At 45.2% G+C, this 19,920-nt stretch overlaps 1 protein-coding gene across 7 annotated transcripts in view; it reads right to left on the bottom strand.

The window, feature by feature from the left end:
- The window catches only part of Dgk (diacyl glycerol kinase 1), a 555,078-nt gene that overhangs the window by 50,426 nt on the left and 484,732 nt on the right, over positions 1-19,920 (bottom strand). For all 7 annotated transcript variants that reach the window (XM_065442108.2, XM_065442112.2, XM_065442113.2 and 4 more), the window contains 4 exons: positions 7,786-7,917; positions 4,571-4,696; positions 3,506-3,555; positions 1,364-1,438 (listed from right to left, as the gene is read on the bottom strand). In XM_065442108.2, the coding sequence (XP_065298180.1) occupies positions 1,364-1,438; positions 3,506-3,555; positions 4,571-4,696; positions 7,786-7,917 (383 nt within the window). The remainder of the gene's footprint in view (positions 1-1,363; positions 1,439-3,505; positions 3,556-4,570; positions 4,697-7,785; positions 7,918-19,920) is intronic.

Raw genomic sequence — 19,920 nt, 5'->3', positions numbered from 1 at the left:
GATGAATCTACAACTGGCGCAGTTACAGTAGAATTTACGTTCCCTTATCAGTTAACTTTATCGCAGTGCATATTACGCATGTCGAGCGTGCGAAACGTTTGTAGAAGCATAATGTGAATTTCTCCACGTCTGTCACAGATCGAAGTTTTCTAGTTTTGCCGTATTTCTCGCGCCACTGAATATGAGCAGCATCAGAATGAATGCAAATGAAAGCAACCATTGAACGGCGCACTTACTTGATGCGACGCATCCTGTTTCGTCTGCGCAGCGTAGCCAACAGGACGTCTACCTGTGTAACGTGGTGCGCATAGGAGAAAGAACTCCACCGCAAATGTAGGAGGCCATGGAGGTTTAAAGACTTCCAGGTATTTTAGCAGTGATCCGCGACCGCTGTAGCGTGCATCTAATGCTCTTTCTATTCCTTCTCTCTGTCTCGTTTCACCCTTCCGGTTTCCTCCATTAGCGCAGCGTATGGCAAACTGAGCGGCCGACCAGTCCCCACCAGGTTGGTTTCCCGCACGTGCAAATTGTTGGCTCGAGAAATTTCCCCACCGTTAGTCTGCACACCTTCACGGACTACTCACGCTTCCGAATCAAACGTGCAAAACTGCAGCGGCCATTTGTATTCCGAAATTCAGCCTTTTAACAACCTTCCTTGTGGAGCACGCAGTACCTATTTCCGTATTGATAGTCGCAACTTCTCTTCTATTTCTAAAAACATTTTCAAGATACATTTTCAGTCATTCATAAAGGTACGTATTGAACACGTTTTGAAAGAGGGTAAGTTCACATGAAACAGCCCTTATGTTAAACTGAAGAATATGAATGATGCCATGTTATGGTGGTTTTGTTAATTGTGGGGCTCTTCCAATTGAATAGACTTCGCGTTCGTGCAACGGAAATTTAGGTACGAAGAACTACGACTTGTGCTGTAAATTATGCTATTCTTTCTTCATTTAGAAAGAAGGTCATATTACAACCATAGCTATAATGAATTTCTTATCTTTCTTTTTCTGCTCTTATTCAAATGCAAATGCTATCTGTCGTCAACCTATGCGAAACCGTTAGATCCATAAGCATTTTGATGCACCTGAGCTCGGTCTCTACTGCTTGCAACAAACTTCATTTGCATACATCAGCGGCGCACGTACAGTCTTGGGTCGAGGGAATGCCCCTAGCCGCTGGTGCGAATCAAGCGGGCACGTTGCGAAAGGAGGGAAATACTGAGAATAATGGCTGGACTTCAGTGTGAACAAACATATGAGCGAAACGTGGGCACAGGCAAGAAAACAGGACAGCGCACCGCACACAACAGCCGACTGCGTGGACTCGCGAGAAACGATGTTCGCTTGATTGCACTTACCGGCTTCAGTTCTGATACGTCCCAACCAAGGTACTCGGCGACGCTCATCATTTGATTCACTATGCATTCTGTCTCCTGGAAAGCAGGAAAAAGTAACACAAACTCAGTCCACTTGTTACTTTTTTGCTAGCGACCGCTTTAGAGCAGGCACATTCTAAACTTTATTTGCTTCAATTTCTTAGTACAATAGCTTGCAAAGGAAGCAGGGAAACAAACGATAGTAAATTAAAGCTGCATGTAAGTGACATATAATGCAGCGCGAGCGTTCTAATTGCGCGCTTATTTTGTCGTCTATAAACAGCGCCGCTTCACTTAACACCTAGAAACAAAGAGTGGATGCTAAGAGAACTGATTATCATGCAGCTAATCAAGTCGGTGCCACCGAGCTTCATGCTAATATGCCTCTCTTTTTGTCACTGTTGCACCGTATTGCATAGACTGTAAGCAAGCAAAACTTATCAAACATTGGCACATGTCGCTGCGACCCAGCGTCGAATTCCAATCGTGCGGCATGAACTATAAACGAATCGCAATCTCAACGCGTGCGATCTGTCACTTGACTGCTAACAAAAGGCTTTCTAGTTTAGTTTTCTTACATATTTACTGAAACTAACTGTTGTCGTTGTTCAGGAGGACAGAAAAAAAGCGAGAACAAAGAACTGACATAGACTGATTCTTTAATCCCGTTTGTCGCAATAGTCATGCTAGAATAAAACCAGCACACATGAAAGTCATAAGCTAAAAAGAATACAAACATCGCTGTAAATGCAATTGCAAACTCCATACGTGAAAGAAAGCAAAGTGTAATTTCTGTAACAAAGAACATGCGGATCTGGGGCTGAATTCACATACTTTCGTTCTTAATTGTTTGCCGGACGGCCGCCTTTGCTGATGACATGTCCAACAAAACTTGTTATTAATAGCAGTTGCAGGGTCGAGTGTTTCTGTGAACATATGGGCCCTGCTCTGTTTTGGGGGACGCCATCGCTCGCAGGCGTTCGATTCGAATACGCCAGTACATCTCCCATATATTCGCGTTGCAGGTCGCACTGCTGACAACTACGTCACCGTCACTGCGCTCGCCGCAGGCTTATCTGTTTTAGATCGAGCTGCAATCACGGCTCGTTCAGCATTCTGCGTCGATAAAACCATGCGCGATTATGGAGGCTGCAGATGTAAACGAAAACAGAGAGCGAAGCTATAAGTGGGCGGTGTTGCTTCAGGTCATGCGCACAGAAGCTACGCTGTGTGCTCTCTGGAACAAAAACATACGACGGCGAAGAAGCCCACCTTCAACGGGTGAGAATCGTCAAGCCCAAAAAAGAAAAATTAAATGAAAACTAACGAGTACTTTGTCATTACAGAATTTCTGTCCGAACGAGAATAACGCGACACTCTCATTCGATGCACAGAAACCGCTGATACTGATTTCACAACACACAACTGTTTTTTACAGGCTTCATCTCTTCCCTCCCGCGTCTCTCTCTCTCTGTCTCTCGCTCTTCTGGCACTCATCCATGCTCTCTGAAGATTTGCAGAAAGTAGCACCTGTTCCTCTCCCCAATCACTTTCTCTCTTTTGTAGCAGGCACAAAAGCCACTGCGAAACATCTGCAACAGCGTCCCCAATTATCGAGCTTTAGCCATCACACGAGACTAAGAGGTACTGTTTCACGAAGATGCAGCAGCCTGCTTGAAGTGGACGTCAGAGGATGTTAAAAACTAAGCGCCTTCATTAGAAGAGGTCGACGAGCGCAGCATGAACAAAGCGCACCGGTGAGGCAGAAACTGTTTGGCGCTTAACAAAGATACAGATATTTCGGATGACAGACAAAAATGGTTTCACCAAGTTTCATGATGACTTGGCAGCGGAGGAATACCTGACTTCAACTTGGCAACGCCTAGTCTTGAAGATCGCGCACAGATATTAAAGTTGTATTAAAGAAACCCGACGTGAGAACATGCTACATGTTCAGTAGCGTGTAAATAACCAAAACGACCGCTTGGTAATAAATTTGGTCAGGATCTGGTCACGAGCACCTCCTTACGCTTTTCTAACGAAACAATACTCGCGGTTCCACATTACACATTATCAGACGCAGCAAAGAAAATAGGAAAACCTGTTTTGTCATAGAGTACTTACATTGTTGTCAAGGTAACCGTTTCCATCTGTGTCGTACAATCTGAACATGACTGGAACGAAAGAACGCGCGCAGAAATAGTATCAGCGAGCACCTCAACCAAGATCAAAAGAACACGCGTCTGTCATTTTGTCTTGTTGCCATTCAGAACAATCGGAACACATATTTAATTGTCAGTCCGTAAGTCTTGAGCAACGGCAGAGAGATAAATGCATAACGTTAGTTTGACCCTTGGGTAAAGGCAAGGGGAATAGGGGCAGCACGTATGCTCTATGACCGCCAGCAACAGCCCAGAAAGGCGAACAGTCTCGCAACTTCTTGCGAGAGTAAGCGCTCTGCTCAGCAGGCTCGATGGAACGGCATAAATGTGCACAACTGATAAAGGCGCTTATACCACGCTTTTCTAGCAGCGGTATCCGACATTCATAAAAAAACAAAAGACTTCCCCTAAGCGTACCATGCAAAGAATCGCTTAAACGAGTGATTCGCTGTGTCAAAAGCACAATCCTGGATAGTTCATGTCAAACTACGCAATCACGGCGCAAGTACGCGCTGACAAAGGGGACCAACACGGGATTAGCGTAAGCCCACTGGCGACTACATTCACCCAAAGAAAAAAGAAAGCGGGAAAGAACAAAGAAAGCATGCACAAGAAAGCTTTGTTTGTATGTGGGAGATCCAACGAGCACGTCACTTGACAGGCATAACTTGTGGGGCTACAGTAGAACATCTATACACAGCCCCATAAAGGCTTGAATTCAATTTAGTAAACCTGTTGGCGTGGACGTGGGTCATTACATATCAGCGTCGCGTCGAAGTCTGTACCAAACAGAACTCCAGCCTTCATTTATATAACTTTTTATATTGTGTCTTCTGGGGTGTCAAAGCATAGCTTACGCTTGCTTTGTAACACGCTCTGTATAGCTTTTGCGCAAGTTAGCGTAGGTGTCTGCGCATACTTTTTTTTTTGCGAATAAAATCATTTGCAAACAAGCGCGCGTCTCACCGTGTGTCACCGCGTGCGCTTGTGATACCTTTATGGAGAGACCCACGAGGCACCAACTCACATTCCAACTTGTCCTCGGGCCGCCCTGCTTCCATGAGCGAGAGGTAGCATATGATATCTTTCAGGGGGACGCGCACAGTGTGAACATCGATGTGGCTACTCGTTTTCCGCAGAGGCTTCAAGTCCACTGCACCGCAAGAGAGAAAAGAGGAGTTTGCGAGCTCGTCCAAATAAGAAATAATCTGAGAAAATATTGAAGAACAGTTCCTCACTCTAGGAATCTTTAGAGATTTCAGTAAGACACTCGACACGATAAATGTTAAGGCGCTTTTTCCTAAACACGTATCCGCGGTCATGCTCTCAACTTAATAATATCGCATCTCAGTTTCAGACAACAATATGTAGTAATAAACCACTTCATTTCTGGCACTTCGAAAATTTCTATTGTGGCGTTTCCCAAGGCATCATCTTAGAATCCCTCCTCATTATTATTATTTTTTTTTAATTTGAACCTCAAGGGCCCCAGACGGGAATATTTACAATGTCAACGACAATGTAAATATTAGTTTTCTGGCGAAAGTTAATATATACGCTCATGGTTGCACCGTTCTGTTAACCTCCTTTGACTTAAATGAAATAGCTAACAAAGTAAACAATACATTACGCGTACTATAACAATGGGCCGCAGCGCATTCTCTCACTATAAACAAGAATAAAACTAAAGCGATGACTTTCAACCTGAAAGGTAAATGCATCAGCAGCGTGGGGTGACGAGGCTAGCCAAGTGGTGGTTAACACTGGTTTCTTCTCGCCACCCTCGGTTTCTTCTTTGAAACTGAAATAAAAGGATAAAATGAACTGATAACATGCACTAAACTGAACTTAGCATCAGACCCCATTTCAAGGTAAAATTTTCTGCATCTCTCCTTCAATTCTACTAGCAACTGAAAGCAACCTTTGAATTAACCTTACCCGCTGGCATTTCCATGCAATCTATTATGGTAGGTAAGTCGCAAGTGTGGCTGCGTGCGTCGCTGTAGACACACAATGAACTCAAGCACATGCTTAGAGATGCTGAACGCAATGAGGCAATCTCTGAAACTAACTACCACGCGTTTTCTACAACAGTGGAAGGAATCGTATTGCCTCTCTGCTGTGATAACCTTGAATATTACGAAATCGACATCCGTGGAAACACAAATTCACTAGACTACACGGTGCCGCTTGTAATCGCTTTAGAGCGGCACTGTAAACAGAACTCAGCTGGGTGTGGCAGTATTTGGCGGAAGACTAAAAAGTAACGCTAATGACCAAATACGCCTGTTGAAGGGCATTTAAAGTATTAGGTTAAAGGCGAATGAGCTGTTTCCCTCACACCTTCGCTACAACACTCCACCCTTACTCCTCTCAGGCGCTCTTCCCTCCTCGCCGCATTCCTCCCTAGTAAACACATTAATACCATTCAATACTACGTCAGTACCGAACGCTACGTTGAGCTGTTTTTTCGTTCGAAAACTTCACTTATCATGATATGGTGATCTGCACTTTTCAGCTGTACGCTGTTGTCGCCGCACGCGGAGCAAAAGAAAGGCTGCTCGAATCTAAATAAACTGATTGCGCATGACAGGAACAAGCCGAGGAAGAACGGCTGTGCGACCGTGTGGCAAAGGCGTGCTAGCAGATAGATTGGAACTGGGAACGTATTCTCGGATGCTCGCTTTCGGCGATGCTATCGCCTTCGCGTGACGCAGTGCACAATCAGTCAATCAGCTAATCGGGTTTTGATCAAGCCGTCACTAAGCTCGCACCGAAAGTGATATCGCCGAAAGCGATCGTCCGAGAATACGTCCACTTTTGTCCCTCGTATACCTGGTGATGTTACCTGCATGTCCTGTTACCTGGTGTCACAACCTTTGCAAAAAAGGAGCGTAAAGGGACCCGAAGAGGAGCACACGCGATTGTATTTTGAATTATCAGAGTTGGTTTCGTCACCATCATCATAATCATTCTCATATACCGTGTGTCTCAACTAACGTTGTGGCCAAGCTGTTCAAAGAAAGAAAAATATTTTAAAATGACACGGTGCAAGATCTTATTTTAAAACCTGGGATATTTGGCTGTCAGGTTTCTGACGACGGAACAGCGTATGTATCAAATATGAATCTTCGACCATGTTTTTCAAATCTTTTTTTTTTTGAACAGCTTGGGAAACCTTAGCTGGGGCCTTCTACATAGGTCCACTGCAGGACGAAGGCCTTTCCCAGCAAACCCTAATTGCCCTATCTTGCGCGAGCTGATTCCATCTTATGACTAATAAACTTCCTCATTTCGTCGCACCACCTAATTCTATGCCAGCCTCGAGTGCGCTTTCCTTCCCTTTAGCTCTAATAGACCACCGGTTATCTGCCCTATGCATTACATATCCTGCCCAAATCCATGTTTCCTCTTAATCTCAACTTGACCATCAGCTACCCCTGTTCGTTCTTTAATCCACACCGCTGTCTTCTTGTCTTTCAACATTAGCTTAACAGTTTTAGCTCCATAATTGTTTGCGCGGTCGTTAACTTGTTCTATTGCCAGGCTACTGAACATTACTTTTGTCTTCCACACGTTGAATTTCAACCCTATCTTACACTTTCTAGGTTAAGTTCCTCAACCATTTGTTGCAAGTTCTCATTTGCATTGCTGAACAGGAAAATGTCATCTGCAAACCGTAGCTTAATTATTGCTGAAATATTCACCATCAACCCTCACTCTTAATCTTTTTCAGTGTAATAGCTTGCATGTCGAGTTTGCTCTCTCTCTCTTCATCCTTATATTCCCTTCCCCGATAGCAGGGAAGCAAACCAAACGTGTGTCTGGTTAAGCTCTCTGCCTTTACCCTCTTATGTTTCACCTCTCTCTCTCAGCACGAAGTAAAGAGCATTGAAGAAGTTGCATCTTCAAGCATCACCCCTTTCTCGATCAGTACTTTTCCCCTTTCTTTGCGGAGAATTGAAGTAGCGATGGAGTTTTTACAGATATTTCTTAAGATATTCAGGTATGCTTCCTGTACTCCTTGGCAAGACAATGCCTTCATTAGCGCTGGTGTCTATTGAGCCACAAGCCTCCTCGTGATTTATTAAAGCCATATGAAGAGGTCGGTTAATTGTACTGCGCAGATTTCTCAATCACCTGATTGATGACATGAATACATGATGACGGCGGGGTCGCACATTGAGCCAAGTAATGCTCACGCATTGAAAAGGCGCTACAGTAAATACAAGGCAGGCTCACCGCTGTGCACGAGCAGTGAGCTGTTTGACTTTCTGGAAGAGTTCCGCGACACTTGGCTCTGGTTGGGTGAGGAGTCGGTCGAGTCGCCGTAGTTCTGCGTCACCGTCACCACCGGGTGGATAGAAGCACTCCCTGCGTTTCAAGGACAAACCATTCGTCACTGCACGTCGGCCGATCATAAGGGCAGAGGCAGAGACATGAACAATACTGGGCTGTGCGAGAAAGCGTTGTTTACACACTAGGACTAATACTCGCGCTTTGCAAGATGACGTCGTAAGAATAAATATTCATGCACGCAGCAATTCGTCTTTGTCGACAAGGAACAGCTCGTAAAATGTAGCACTATTTTTTTATTAGGGAAGCAAATTCTACGTGAGAGAACACAGCTTAACTGCGAAACGAGTCAGTGAAAGCTACAAATTGATAATGTATAGTAAAAGCGGGATAGTCGTTCTCAATGAAATGAAGCTGTTAAGACAAAACTATTGGTGATAGTAGCATTAACGTGTCAAATCACTGTTCCCAGTTCACAAACTTGCCATCCCAGTTCACAAACTAGCTCGCTGGTTAAATCAAAGTAGCTGTTGTCATTTTTTTTACAGAAATAGATAAGCCTTTGCTAATAATGCAGCACACCTTTTGGTTTCCTGATGTCTAGGGGCGTTTTATACTAACATATTTTTTCTACCGTGTGCGTCCAGTTGCAAGAAATCAGGCAATCATTGGGAAGTCACAAGTTATAACACACTGAAATACGCTGGAGTTAAGGTCATCACAGCTAAATATTTTGTAATTATGCAGCTTAAAGAAACAGCGACTGCTCTCAGTTATTGACTTGGCACGCAAAATTGCCGCGCGACTGGCCCCTCAAGGAAGTTTGCGTGTATTCGCGGGCTTCTTTCACGCTCGGAAAAATACTTTTATGTAGTACGTATTGAGCAACAGAAAGCTGCATCGGGAATTTTTCATGTTGCCCTACAATTTTCTCACTGACACTTTTCGTCTAATTATAATATTTGAGAAGCTGGCAGGACTAATTATGTAATTAAGTAGAATGAAAAAAAAATAATCTGAGTATCTCCAAGCGACGGTAAACAACATTATCGTGGTCCAGCTACGCGGCATTCGAATATGTTTAAAGTCTGGCTAAATTTAGCTGGGACACCCTGTATATAAACAAAAGAAATCTGCAGTTCGGGTGCTGTCGGAGCAATAAAGAGGCAACTAGAGGGCACTAGGACATTTTGCCATGTTAGGGCGGACATAATTCAGATGGTGAGTATGATGATGGGGCTACCCCTGTTGCCTTCGAACTGGTAAATGCTAGGCCCGACTTGTTGAGCACCTAAGTATCATAGGTTTTCAATAAAGGCATTTCCATCAAATACACCTGGCAATCGTAAAAAGAAGCGAAAGTTGATTCTTTTATGACGCTAATTAAGTTATATTTAAGGAAGTTAGGTTTTTTCAGTATGTGAAATCGAGTTGCCTTTTCCGACCTCTCCAGTTGGACTCCATTGAGCCTTGTCAACGCGCCTGCAGAACAGAAAGGTCTCTGGCCTCAGTGAACAAAATGGCAGACCAGCTAGCTTAGAGCGATAAAGCATATTGTAGCGGCTTCGCGAAAGGAGGTATACTCACATAAAGGGCGGGATGGCTACATGACAGGAAGAGTGCTACAAATCACCTTTGTCACCCAGGAAGGACAATGCGGCAAGGGTGCATACCAGACGTCGTGGCGGATGGAAGTGACGAACTTTCGGGGCGAGGAGTCTATTTCCCATGTGCATCCCGCTTGTTCGTTTCTTGCGTTTTGAGATTAGTTTAAGTCGGTGATGTCTGTGATAAATGCTAAGTGAACTACTGCATGAAATGCGTGGAGTATGATTCACCGATTCGTTTAATATATAGAATGACGGCACTGTGGCTTCAGTGCTATCATTCTTTCTAATAAAAGGAACCAATAAATTGATCACTCGTATCCCGCATGTTCCATGCAATACTGTACTTAACATTCAATAGTTTTAAACTTGTTTCATTGCGTAGCCCACCACGGTTTCATATCAGCCCGAGGTCGGGTGGCCTGTCTATCGGTTGGTGAACTGCCTCGCCTGCGATACTTGTAGCCTATACTGGCCTATACAGTACCTAGGACACTGCTTGATTATCAACAAAGTTGAGCCAGTGAGTGCAGCCGCGTTCTGCGTAAACGAGTAATAAATCACGACATAAAATCTGCAAGTTTAATGCCAGCTCATAGGTATATCTCCGAAGCCGACATATCTTTTAACGAAATCGCGCATTATTTTCAACGGCCTTTCTTTATTTCAATGCACTTCTTATTGTCGGACCACTGGGTACGGCGCCACTGGGTATGCGCCCATTCTCGGCACACAGAACACTTCAGCGTGCAAAATTTCGTCAGCGCAGCGCTGCGTTACGCCGTCAGCGAATACCTAGACACAAGGTTTTTACAGCCTTGCCCTTCTGAAAAATAAAGTGTTCTTGCTCTCTCCAAAATCGGCACACGCCACCGTGACGCAAAGAATGTGGAAGCGTTAATTTTGTTTACACGTGTGTGTCGTACTTCTCTCTGCATGTACCCCTCCTCACCATTCCACTCTCGATAAACGTCCAATATCGCCTTCGTCCTGGTGTCGTCATTGCGTCGAGTCCCACATTGTACGTCCGAACAAGTTGCTGTTTGAATTTAGGCATATCTATCGCGCATATCTCGTGAAAGGTGTAGTGCGCGAACATAAAAGTTGCATGGCATTAAAGTTGTAGCTAGTGTTCGGCGCAGAAACAAACACTGCATGAGGTTGCACGTTGCATAGGATGAAATTAGACACAGTTGCACGCACCGCATTTAGCTTTAGAGACTTTAATTAAATGCATTACGAAAAATTCGCTTCAGATCGATTACAACATCTCTATGGCATAAGCATATTCCTTTTGTCTTGTTTGCTAAGCGTCTGTAGCGCTTTCAGACGTACACCAAACAAAAAAAAAAGAAAACTGCCATTTGTTTCTTTCTTCGTGAGTGTTGCTATTTGGCGAGTGCTGTAGTGCAATATTACACAGATAAGATTACTAATGAGTGACAAAACGCCCAACAATGGTGTTAAAAGCATCCTTTAAAGTAGGTTAGCATATAATAGCACAACGCACCTTCCACTACAGCCATCTCCTGTGTTGGCGCGCCAAGTGCGCATGCGTACATACACGGTGTGGCGCATTATTATACCGCAACGTGTATCGGAAATGGCAACGTGCTTTCGGTTACTAACGTATATTTATAGAAAAAAAATCGACAAAGAAAATTTATTTCTGACATATTTATGTAAATGCACCTCGTAGTAAGACTGGCACCATTAAAAGGTTATCAAAGCCCTCTGGTACTATAGTAAACATATCTAGTATGTGTCGCCGTTCTATTCTTGTCTCAGGCATATCCACGCACTCTCGACAATCTTGAATTTCATCAAGGCGAAAGCTTTAAGCGCCTGATCAGACGGTGGTCCTGAAAACGCGGCGTGCGATACAGAAAGTCGTGTGAGCTCGCCTAACGCAGACACGCGCTCGTGCCCACTGCTCGCGCTTTCCTCGTCGTCTTCTCCCACAGCTGGCTCGGATGCCACTCATCATGCCAAAAAAGTTTTAAAGAAGGCCAAGTTAATAAAGGTCAAGTTATTTCGGGCACTCGAACATGCGACCTTCGGTACGAGTCGAACCGACAACCTTTGGTGTTAAGGCGAAGTTAATAAGACACATCTAATTAAAATAGAGTTAATTAAGGCACTGGGACCCACAACATATTGTGGTAATGAGGACGAAGCTAATTACGACACAGCTAATTAAGATACTGTCCATTAAGGCACTCTAACCCACGACCTCTGGTGGGAGAGAACAAGTAATAAGAAGTAACAACGCATTCGAATTAGAATGTCAAGTAATCTAGTTTATGTCACTTGAGCACGCAGGCTTTGGCATTCACCCTATTTGTCGTATGCTAAAAGTGACTATCAATTTTTTTTCAATTTCTGTTTGACAACACCCTCCCACAAACACCTTACTGGCCATATATAGTTAGTTGATGTTCATAAAGCCTTATAGATGATTATAACTAAGCTCGTTATCGCTTCGCACAGCTGTTTTTTCGCAAGCAAGAGCTATCATCACCACTATTGTACTTTCGTTCCCTAGCATTTGCTACTCACAAGCTAAGCCCTTTAGTCGTGAGGCTGTCGTACCTTCAGCAGTGCATGGCTCGTTCCACAGTAGGGGTCGTATGAGTGCGACGTCAGAGCTAGCCATATAGTGACTCACCTTCGCTCGCAGCACTATACGTCGTGACTGCTCTTTCAAGCTTCTTCTAATCCAACCACAGAGGCAGCATCTCGATATGGAGACCATTAGTTTAACCAGCTGCAAGAATCTGCCGGCTCAGTGCGCACGCTGATTACACAGCTGCACTGCTACATCGCTCCTCCGCACGAGCGAAAAAAGAAAAAGAAAAAGAACTTCACGCTCTAACAACGACGAGCATTTGTCCGCTTCACATTAGTGCAGCAAAGGAATAAATACAGCGCTAACGCAGCGCGACGCTATGAATCGGACGAGCAGCCACTTGTGCGTCTCCGACAAGTGGTGGGCGGCATACGGTACGCTGTCGACGGTGCTCACCGCGCCTGACACATCGGCGGCTGCGACTGCGCAGCCTCGGTCGAGCTCCGCCTGCAAGCAAACACATGGACGCAGAGCGGCGCGACTTCCTTCGCGCTGGAAAGGCCTGCGGTCGACTCTCAATGAACAGCGCACACGCCGGCGCTTGTATGATGAAATATCATTCTTTACGTCGGTGAACAATGCTCGCGGAACTACGCCGAGCTGACGTTGTTTTCATCGCTATTCTAAAGTGAAACACAGCTGTGCATCTCGGTATTGTGCACGTAGCGTGCGAGCGGTTCATTTCTTTTTCTCAACAACCCATGTATTTTAACTTCGCCTATCCTTAGTTTGCTGTGGCTCACAGACACCTTATAAGGAGTAATTTATTTCTGTTCAACACACCGCCGTGATCGAACGCACCTGGAAAGCAAGTACGCACTGTAATAGTGAACGCGACAGGCGGTATGTGCACTCAACGGTCCGGCACAAAGGCGAACTGCGCAAGCGGAATATCTGCTTCAGTTGTATCCTGTGTCAGCGATAAACAAGTTGCAAAATTGAGCCCTTGAGCTTTCCGAGCTCCATTCGTGCCTTTGCAGCAGAGGAAGAAGCACGTCATTGTTCACATGCACAGGTACTGACTAATAGCTGGCATTTCTCGCTGGAAGAGTTTTGTTGGCGTTAAAGCCCCCATTCCCGTTTAAGTGTTTCTTCACCGCGAGTAGGTCTACATGATTAGGGTTGTCAATTTCCTTCTAGCTGTCGTATACCTAATGGCACTTGCAGGCGTATAGAAGGTTAGAGAGGCATCAACTAAAGCGGAGTCAACTGCGTTGGCAAGTACCGGTGTTCAAATAAATGAAAACAAGAAAAAATTGTGTCTTCAAGTCAAAATGCGTGCAATCTGAATACAGACTATCACCTCCTTGGCCTGCGGTGTACGACACTCGACGAATGTTTGTACCCCAGTGCTTGTGCGTCTAAACGTGATCAGGCTCATAGCGCTCTACTTACTTTTCTAGAGTTAACTAACTTAGGTTCACGTTTGTAGCGTCGAAACTATTCTATTCAACGTTCTGTAGTAGCGTGACCTTCAGTGATCGGCTCTACTGTGTGACCTGTGTGTGATCTGTACTGTGTTCTACTTTATCCTTTCGATTTGTCCTGTTGCTCTTCCTTTCCTCTTCCCTCACCTCCCTCCTATCTTCCATTTATGTGTTGCTGTCACCTCCATTCTGAAGAGTAGGCAGGCGTTGTGCCCCTTCCGGTGCATGGCAGTTGCCAGCCTGCTCCTCGCTTTCCCTTTCCTGTTAATTGTATATACGCGTTCAAAACAAATAATAATAATAATTTCAGTAAAACATTGTGCGGTGGTATCGCGTGCGGAGTCCTCCATATCTGAAGGAGTTGTGGCCAAAACACCATTCCTCGGTGAGATTTGCTGTTTTCGTAACAGTCGCCAGAAAGTAGGAATTTAATTTCAAAAGCGAAAGTGGAAACAAAGTGCTGGCCTTGGAGATTTGAGAGCGCCAACAGAAACACTATTACCGCACGTGCCGTCCGGCTTAACTCAGGGTGTAACCGTCAACCGGCGCAGACGTGTGCTTTAAGAACGAAGAAGCACGAGTGCGTCTTCGCGAACGCTATCGAAGGACGAGAACACCGCAACAACCGCCGATAAGAACGCACGTTGTTTTTATTCACGCTGCAGAGTTCGGCAGTAGTCTAGCATTCGGTAGCTACGTCGGCACAAAAATGAAGTGGATAGAATCTTCTTGCCACTGTCGACACTTCCGTTTTTGTTGTGCTCTACTTGTAAACGTTTTTTTAACGTTGCGACCTTATCTCCTTCTTCATAGGCTCTAACCTCCGTCATGATTCAGTGTCTATCTCCTTTTTATTGAGCAAAAGGTCGCGGGTGCGATTTCCGTGCACGGAGGCCTCATGTTTATGGGAACGGAATGCAAGGACGCTTTGGGAGAGCCTCCCTCTGCGGCCTCTTAGTCCTGTAGACAGCGTTTTTTGACCAGAATGTCGTTACTTTCAGACGTTAAACCCTCTCACTCACACAATTTTGCGGCCGCGAAACGATGTTAACGCGACGAGAAATGCGTCCTGAATGTATCTTTCATTGCTGTTGGAATTTCAAAATGGCGGATGGACAAGGACCACGGGACAGCACTTAAACATTTCCGTTTTCGCGTATAGATATATTCCTTGTTACGCGACGAAATTTTCGCTACGATTCAATACGCAGTAATGAGCTCAGCGCCCGTACTGTGAAGCTGTCGTGTCTGCGACATCTTTCAGAATACTTGGAGCATAGCTTAGAGAACACAGACCGCTGCCCCATTCCTGTGGTATATACCAAGAACGTAGTCGGAAAGAACAATGCTGATGGCGACGCCAATGGCTCTGTATCCAATCAAAATATGCAGAAGTGTCATTACAATGAACAAATAGGAGCAAATGTGTTTTAAAAATCTGCTAGTGTAATGGCAGCGTTCATGAATGTATATATGACTTCCTAAATTCTGCTTTTCTGCAAGGAGAATAGTGCAATACGAGACATAAAATCGGAATAGAGCCCCACAACACGTCGCCACAAGCGCCGCTATTCTCCGAAATATACCTTGTATCTGGTAATCATTCAGTAAAGGCACCACATGCATCTCGGATTGAATGTATGCAATGACTAAATTATGAACACCCAGTGACTAATATCTTTGCCCTGCGGCCCGGGTGGTATTGTGACCACCATTATCAAAGTACGGCAGTATCTTTGTACCTGTCCTGACACCAATCTTTAATAACTGTTTGAATAATTCCATTTTTCCGCATGCTTACAAAACCTCTCGCGTTTTACCGGAATATCAGTCAGCCGATTTCTGTGCTCTGTGCAATTTCCACGTTTTTTTAGAAGGAGCTATTCACAGCGTATAGTTGTAGAGCGAACAAAAAAAAAAAATTCTTGCTACATGTCAGCCCGGATTTCGTCTTGGCCGCTCAATGACCACCAACCGTGTCAGCTTTACGATGCAGGTTTCCACGGCCGTACGTAACGCAAAGGGGGCAAGTTGGTGCTTTGTATTGAGACTTCAGCAAGGCCTATGATGCAATCAATCATTCCCTACTGCTAGAGAAGCTTGCGCACTACGGTATTGAAGCTGCTATTGTAGCTGTACACCGCAGCTATCTCCTCGATACGTCCTGCTTTGTGAACGTCAATGATCAATCATTGATCATTGTTTCTTTTGTTTGTACGGTATCTAGCGTGTGCTCCAAGGTTCCGTGTTAGGTACGGTTCTCTTTCTAATTTTCATCAATGACGTTTCCTCAGCAATCCAGAAGTCTTCATTTCTCCTTTACGCTGACGACATCAAAATATTTAAGGAAGTACACAGTATAGAGGATTGCCACGCTCTGCAGTCCGACCTATCCTCATTCTCTGAATGGTGCCAGCAAAACGGGCTCACTTTAATTTAATCAAGACCGGAATTTCCTCACGATCGCGTAAAATCCGTAATTTAACCTTCCCTTCAATTACTTTCATACCATCCTGCCTTCCCTACACTTAGACAACTAGAGTTGTCTGTGTAAGCATTGTGCCATTTGCTCATCTATACGCAGCCCGGTGTCATTATCAATCTTATCAAACTTGATACAACCAGCATAAATATTTATCAACCCTTATCAGTCGTTATCAATCTTCTCGGACTAGATCTGAACACCATCAAACCATTGTCGGTTGTTATCAACGTTATCGGACACGATCTGACCATTATCAACCATTATCAACCATTATCGGTCACTATCAGCCTTATATGACATAATACGACCCTTATCAACTACTATCGGTTGTTATCAACCTTACCGGACTCGATCTGATCCTTATCGACTCTTATCGGTCTTCATCAAATTTATCAGAATTGTCCCGACTACTCTATAGATAGAGAGAGATAAACGGCGTCGGAAAGGCAGGGAGGTTAACCGCAGAAGACTCCGGTTTGCTACCCTGCACTGAGGGTAGGCGTCAGGCAGGGAGATACGATCTCTCCAATGCTATTCACAGCGTGTTTACAGGAGGTATTCAGAGACCTGGATTGGGAAGAATTGGGGATAAGAGTTAATGGAGAATAGCTTAGTAACTTGCCATTCGCTGATGATATTGCCTTGCTTAGTAACTCAGGAGACCAACTGCAATGCATGCTCACTGACCTGGAAAGGCAAAGCCGAAGGCTCCGTCTAAAAATTAATCTGCAGAAAACCAAAGTAATGTTTAACAGTCTCGGAAGAGAATAGCAGTTTACAATAGGTAGTGAGGCACTGGAAGTGGTAAGCGAATACATCTACTTAGGACAGGTAGTGACTGCGGATCCGGATCATGAGACTGAAGTAATCAGAAGAATAAGAATGGGCTGGGGTCCGTTTGGCAGGCATTCTCAGATCATTAACAGCAGGTTGCCATTATCCTCCAAGAGAAAAGTATATAACAGCCGTGTCTTACCAGTACTCACGTACGGGGCAGAAACCTGGAGGCTTACGAAAAGGGTTCTACTTAAATTGAGGACGACGCAACGAGCTATGGAAAGAAGAATTATAGGTGTAACGTTAAGGGATAAGAAAAGAGCAGATTGGGTGAGGGAACAAACGCGGGTTAATGAAATCTTAGTTGAAATCAAGAAAAAGAAATGGGCATGTGCAGGACATGTAATGAGGAGGGAAGATAACCGATGGTCATTAAGGTTTACGGAATGGATTCCAAGGGAAGGGAAGCGTAGCAGAGGGAGGCAGAAAGTTAGGTGGGCGTATGAGATTAAGAAGTTTGCAGGGACAACATGGCTACAATTAGTACATGACCAGGGTAGTTGGAGAAGTATGGGAGAGGCCTCTGTCCTGCAGTGGGCGTAATCATGATGATGATGATGATGATGATGATGATGATGATGATGATGACTGAGGGTAGGTAAGACCGTATTGCTCTTTAGCACCTTATCCATCCGCGTCGAACTGCGAAAACGCTCGTGTAACGTACACTGGGTGCACGCTAAAAAAACCCTCGTTGTAAAAATTAACCCGGACTCTCCCTGTGCGGCGTGCCTCATAATCAAATCGTGGTTTTAGCACGTAAAACGTCAGAATTGTTTACTTTTTTTGCCTTCTTTCTAGCTGCGCTCCTCTCCTGTCTTGTCATAGTTCCTCTCTCCTTCCGTACTTGATCTCCGTCTTTAAGTTGTGTGTTATTGCTGTATCGCTGTTCATTATGCTCATTATGTAACATAAATATTAGGCTCAGAGGCTCCCACATCTGCTGGTGCTACAACACTAGAGGAGAAAAAGAAATCCTGAGGTATGACTCATGCCATTCTAAAATCATAAAAAGAGGCATCGCCAAGGCTTGCATCAGTCAAGCAATTGAAAAATCATGCCGCCATGCTGTGAGGGAGAGCATCGATTTGCAAGTAAGCCGCTTAAAAAACATCATCATCATGAGCAGCCTGGTTACGTCCACTGCAGGGCAAAGGCCTCTCCAATATTCCTCCACCAACCCCGGTCATGTACTAATTGTGGCCATGCCGTCCCTGCAAACTTCTTAATCTCATCCGCCCACTGTCAGGATTGGGGGCTCAATCCCATCGTCCGTGGTCCTTTGCCAAGATTGGAGTACGGCATGAATTCGAAGGTAGCTGGCCCATGCCGTTGTCCAACTTATTTACGCTGAGATCGTTGATGAAGTGAAGAACTGTTTCTCATCGAGAACGAGGAAAAGGGTTTATTTACAGAAATTAAATCAGTCTAACATGACTGCTTGAGAAAAAGAGTATCAGTCCAACATGACTGCATGAGAGAAGTGACTCAGTCTAACATGACTGCTCAAGAGAAGTGTGTTCAGCTTTCGCACAACCACAGTTTTTATACACTCGATCCGCCGGCCATACGAGGCGGCGACTGTTCGTTTACTCATCACCACCTCGCCGCTGCTCTGCAGATCAGTTTACAGACACAAAGGCACACACATTCCGATGCCCAAACGACGGCGTTGAAGGGGTGCCGTTCCGGAAAGTATCGGTGCCGATCGAGGGTCGCTCGTTGTTTTGCGTCCCGCCGAAGCGTGAGAAGCGCAAAAATACGTCGTTCCCGTGGCAGCTTGTCCAGGCGTGTCAAATCAGCTCCGCGTTGGGGAACTCTGGAATCATTGTTCACACACCGAACTCGTCCCGTCACAATGTCGATGGGGCTGGAGGAAGGAAGCAGTTTTCAGCACAAAGGCTGCTTCTTCGAACGCCTCCTAGCTGCAGCGACGGTGAGGGGTAGATGCGCGTCGTGTCGCCCTGTCGTAACTGTGTGGAAATCTTGCTTTGTAGCTCGCCATTCTTAACAGCACCTCCATGGCCCGAAAAATCTCGACTGTCTAGCGCTGACAACCGCTAGGCAGGAAGAGAACGGCTGCTGGTCAGGGGGGGGGGGGGATTGATGTCTTGGCTCGCAGCGACCACTTGTGCATTGATGTCACCGCCCCAAAACATCCAAGGACAGGCAACTGCAAAACGAACCCCACAACACGGCTCTGCGCCGAGATGACGTGCATTGGCTCTCACTTTAGACTCGCTAGGCTTCAAAAAAACAACATAAGTGCAGAAACAAAAAAAATGCTGCATTTCGCTATGCCAATTTCTGAAGCAAATTCCTGCTGACACATTCAGCAATCATGGAGGGAATCCTGCTAAATGAGAGGGGATCTTCTTCGCTTAATAAAATTAACACTAGTAACCCTAAAATTTAGGCGGGTCCCCCAAACGCAGAATTCAAATTAGCCTGCTCAAACCATCCGCATTGCTATGCAACTTTCCCTTCTTATATCTAACTGAGAAGTTGTACTCTTGGAGAGTGAGGCTCCATCGGAGCAAGCGGCCGTTTTTGTGTGACATTTGATTGAGCCACGTCAGAGGACAGTGGTCGGTCTCAAAGATGAACTTCGCTCCGTACAAGTAACACGACAACTTCTGGGCGGCCCAAACCAAACAAGCGCATTCCTTCTCTGAAGCGCTGTAGGCTTCCTCTCTTACATTTAGTTTACGGCTGGCGTAGAGGATAGGATGCTCCTCGTTATCGTCGCCGACCTGACTAAGTACCACGCCCATACCTCTGTCGCTTGCGTCGCACTGAACTATGAATTCCTTTGTGTAGTCTGGCGCGCGAAGCACAGGGCGAGAAACCAATAGCGTTTTCAAACTTTGGAAAGCGTTCTCTTTGTCCTTATCCCAGTGTACGTTACTCGGTGCTCCCTTTAGGAGGGCGTCTGTTAATGGACTTGCCAATTGCGTGTAATTCGGAATGTACCGTTGATAGTACCCCACAAGTCCCAAAAATGAACGAAGGTCCGTTTTCGGGCGCGGCTGAGAAAATTCTCCACTCGTAGCTATTTTCAGCTCAGCCGGCCGTCTCATGTCCTGACCGACAACA

This window comes from Dermacentor albipictus, chromosome 4, assembly GCF_038994185.2.
Source record: "Dermacentor albipictus isolate Rhodes 1998 colony chromosome 4, USDA_Dalb.pri_finalv2, whole genome shotgun sequence".
NCBI classification, from domain to species: domain Eukaryota; kingdom Metazoa; phylum Arthropoda; class Arachnida; order Ixodida; family Ixodidae; genus Dermacentor; species Dermacentor albipictus.
Note: the sequence above shows the minus strand (reverse complement) of the source record. Positions and strands in the feature narration are given on the sequence as shown.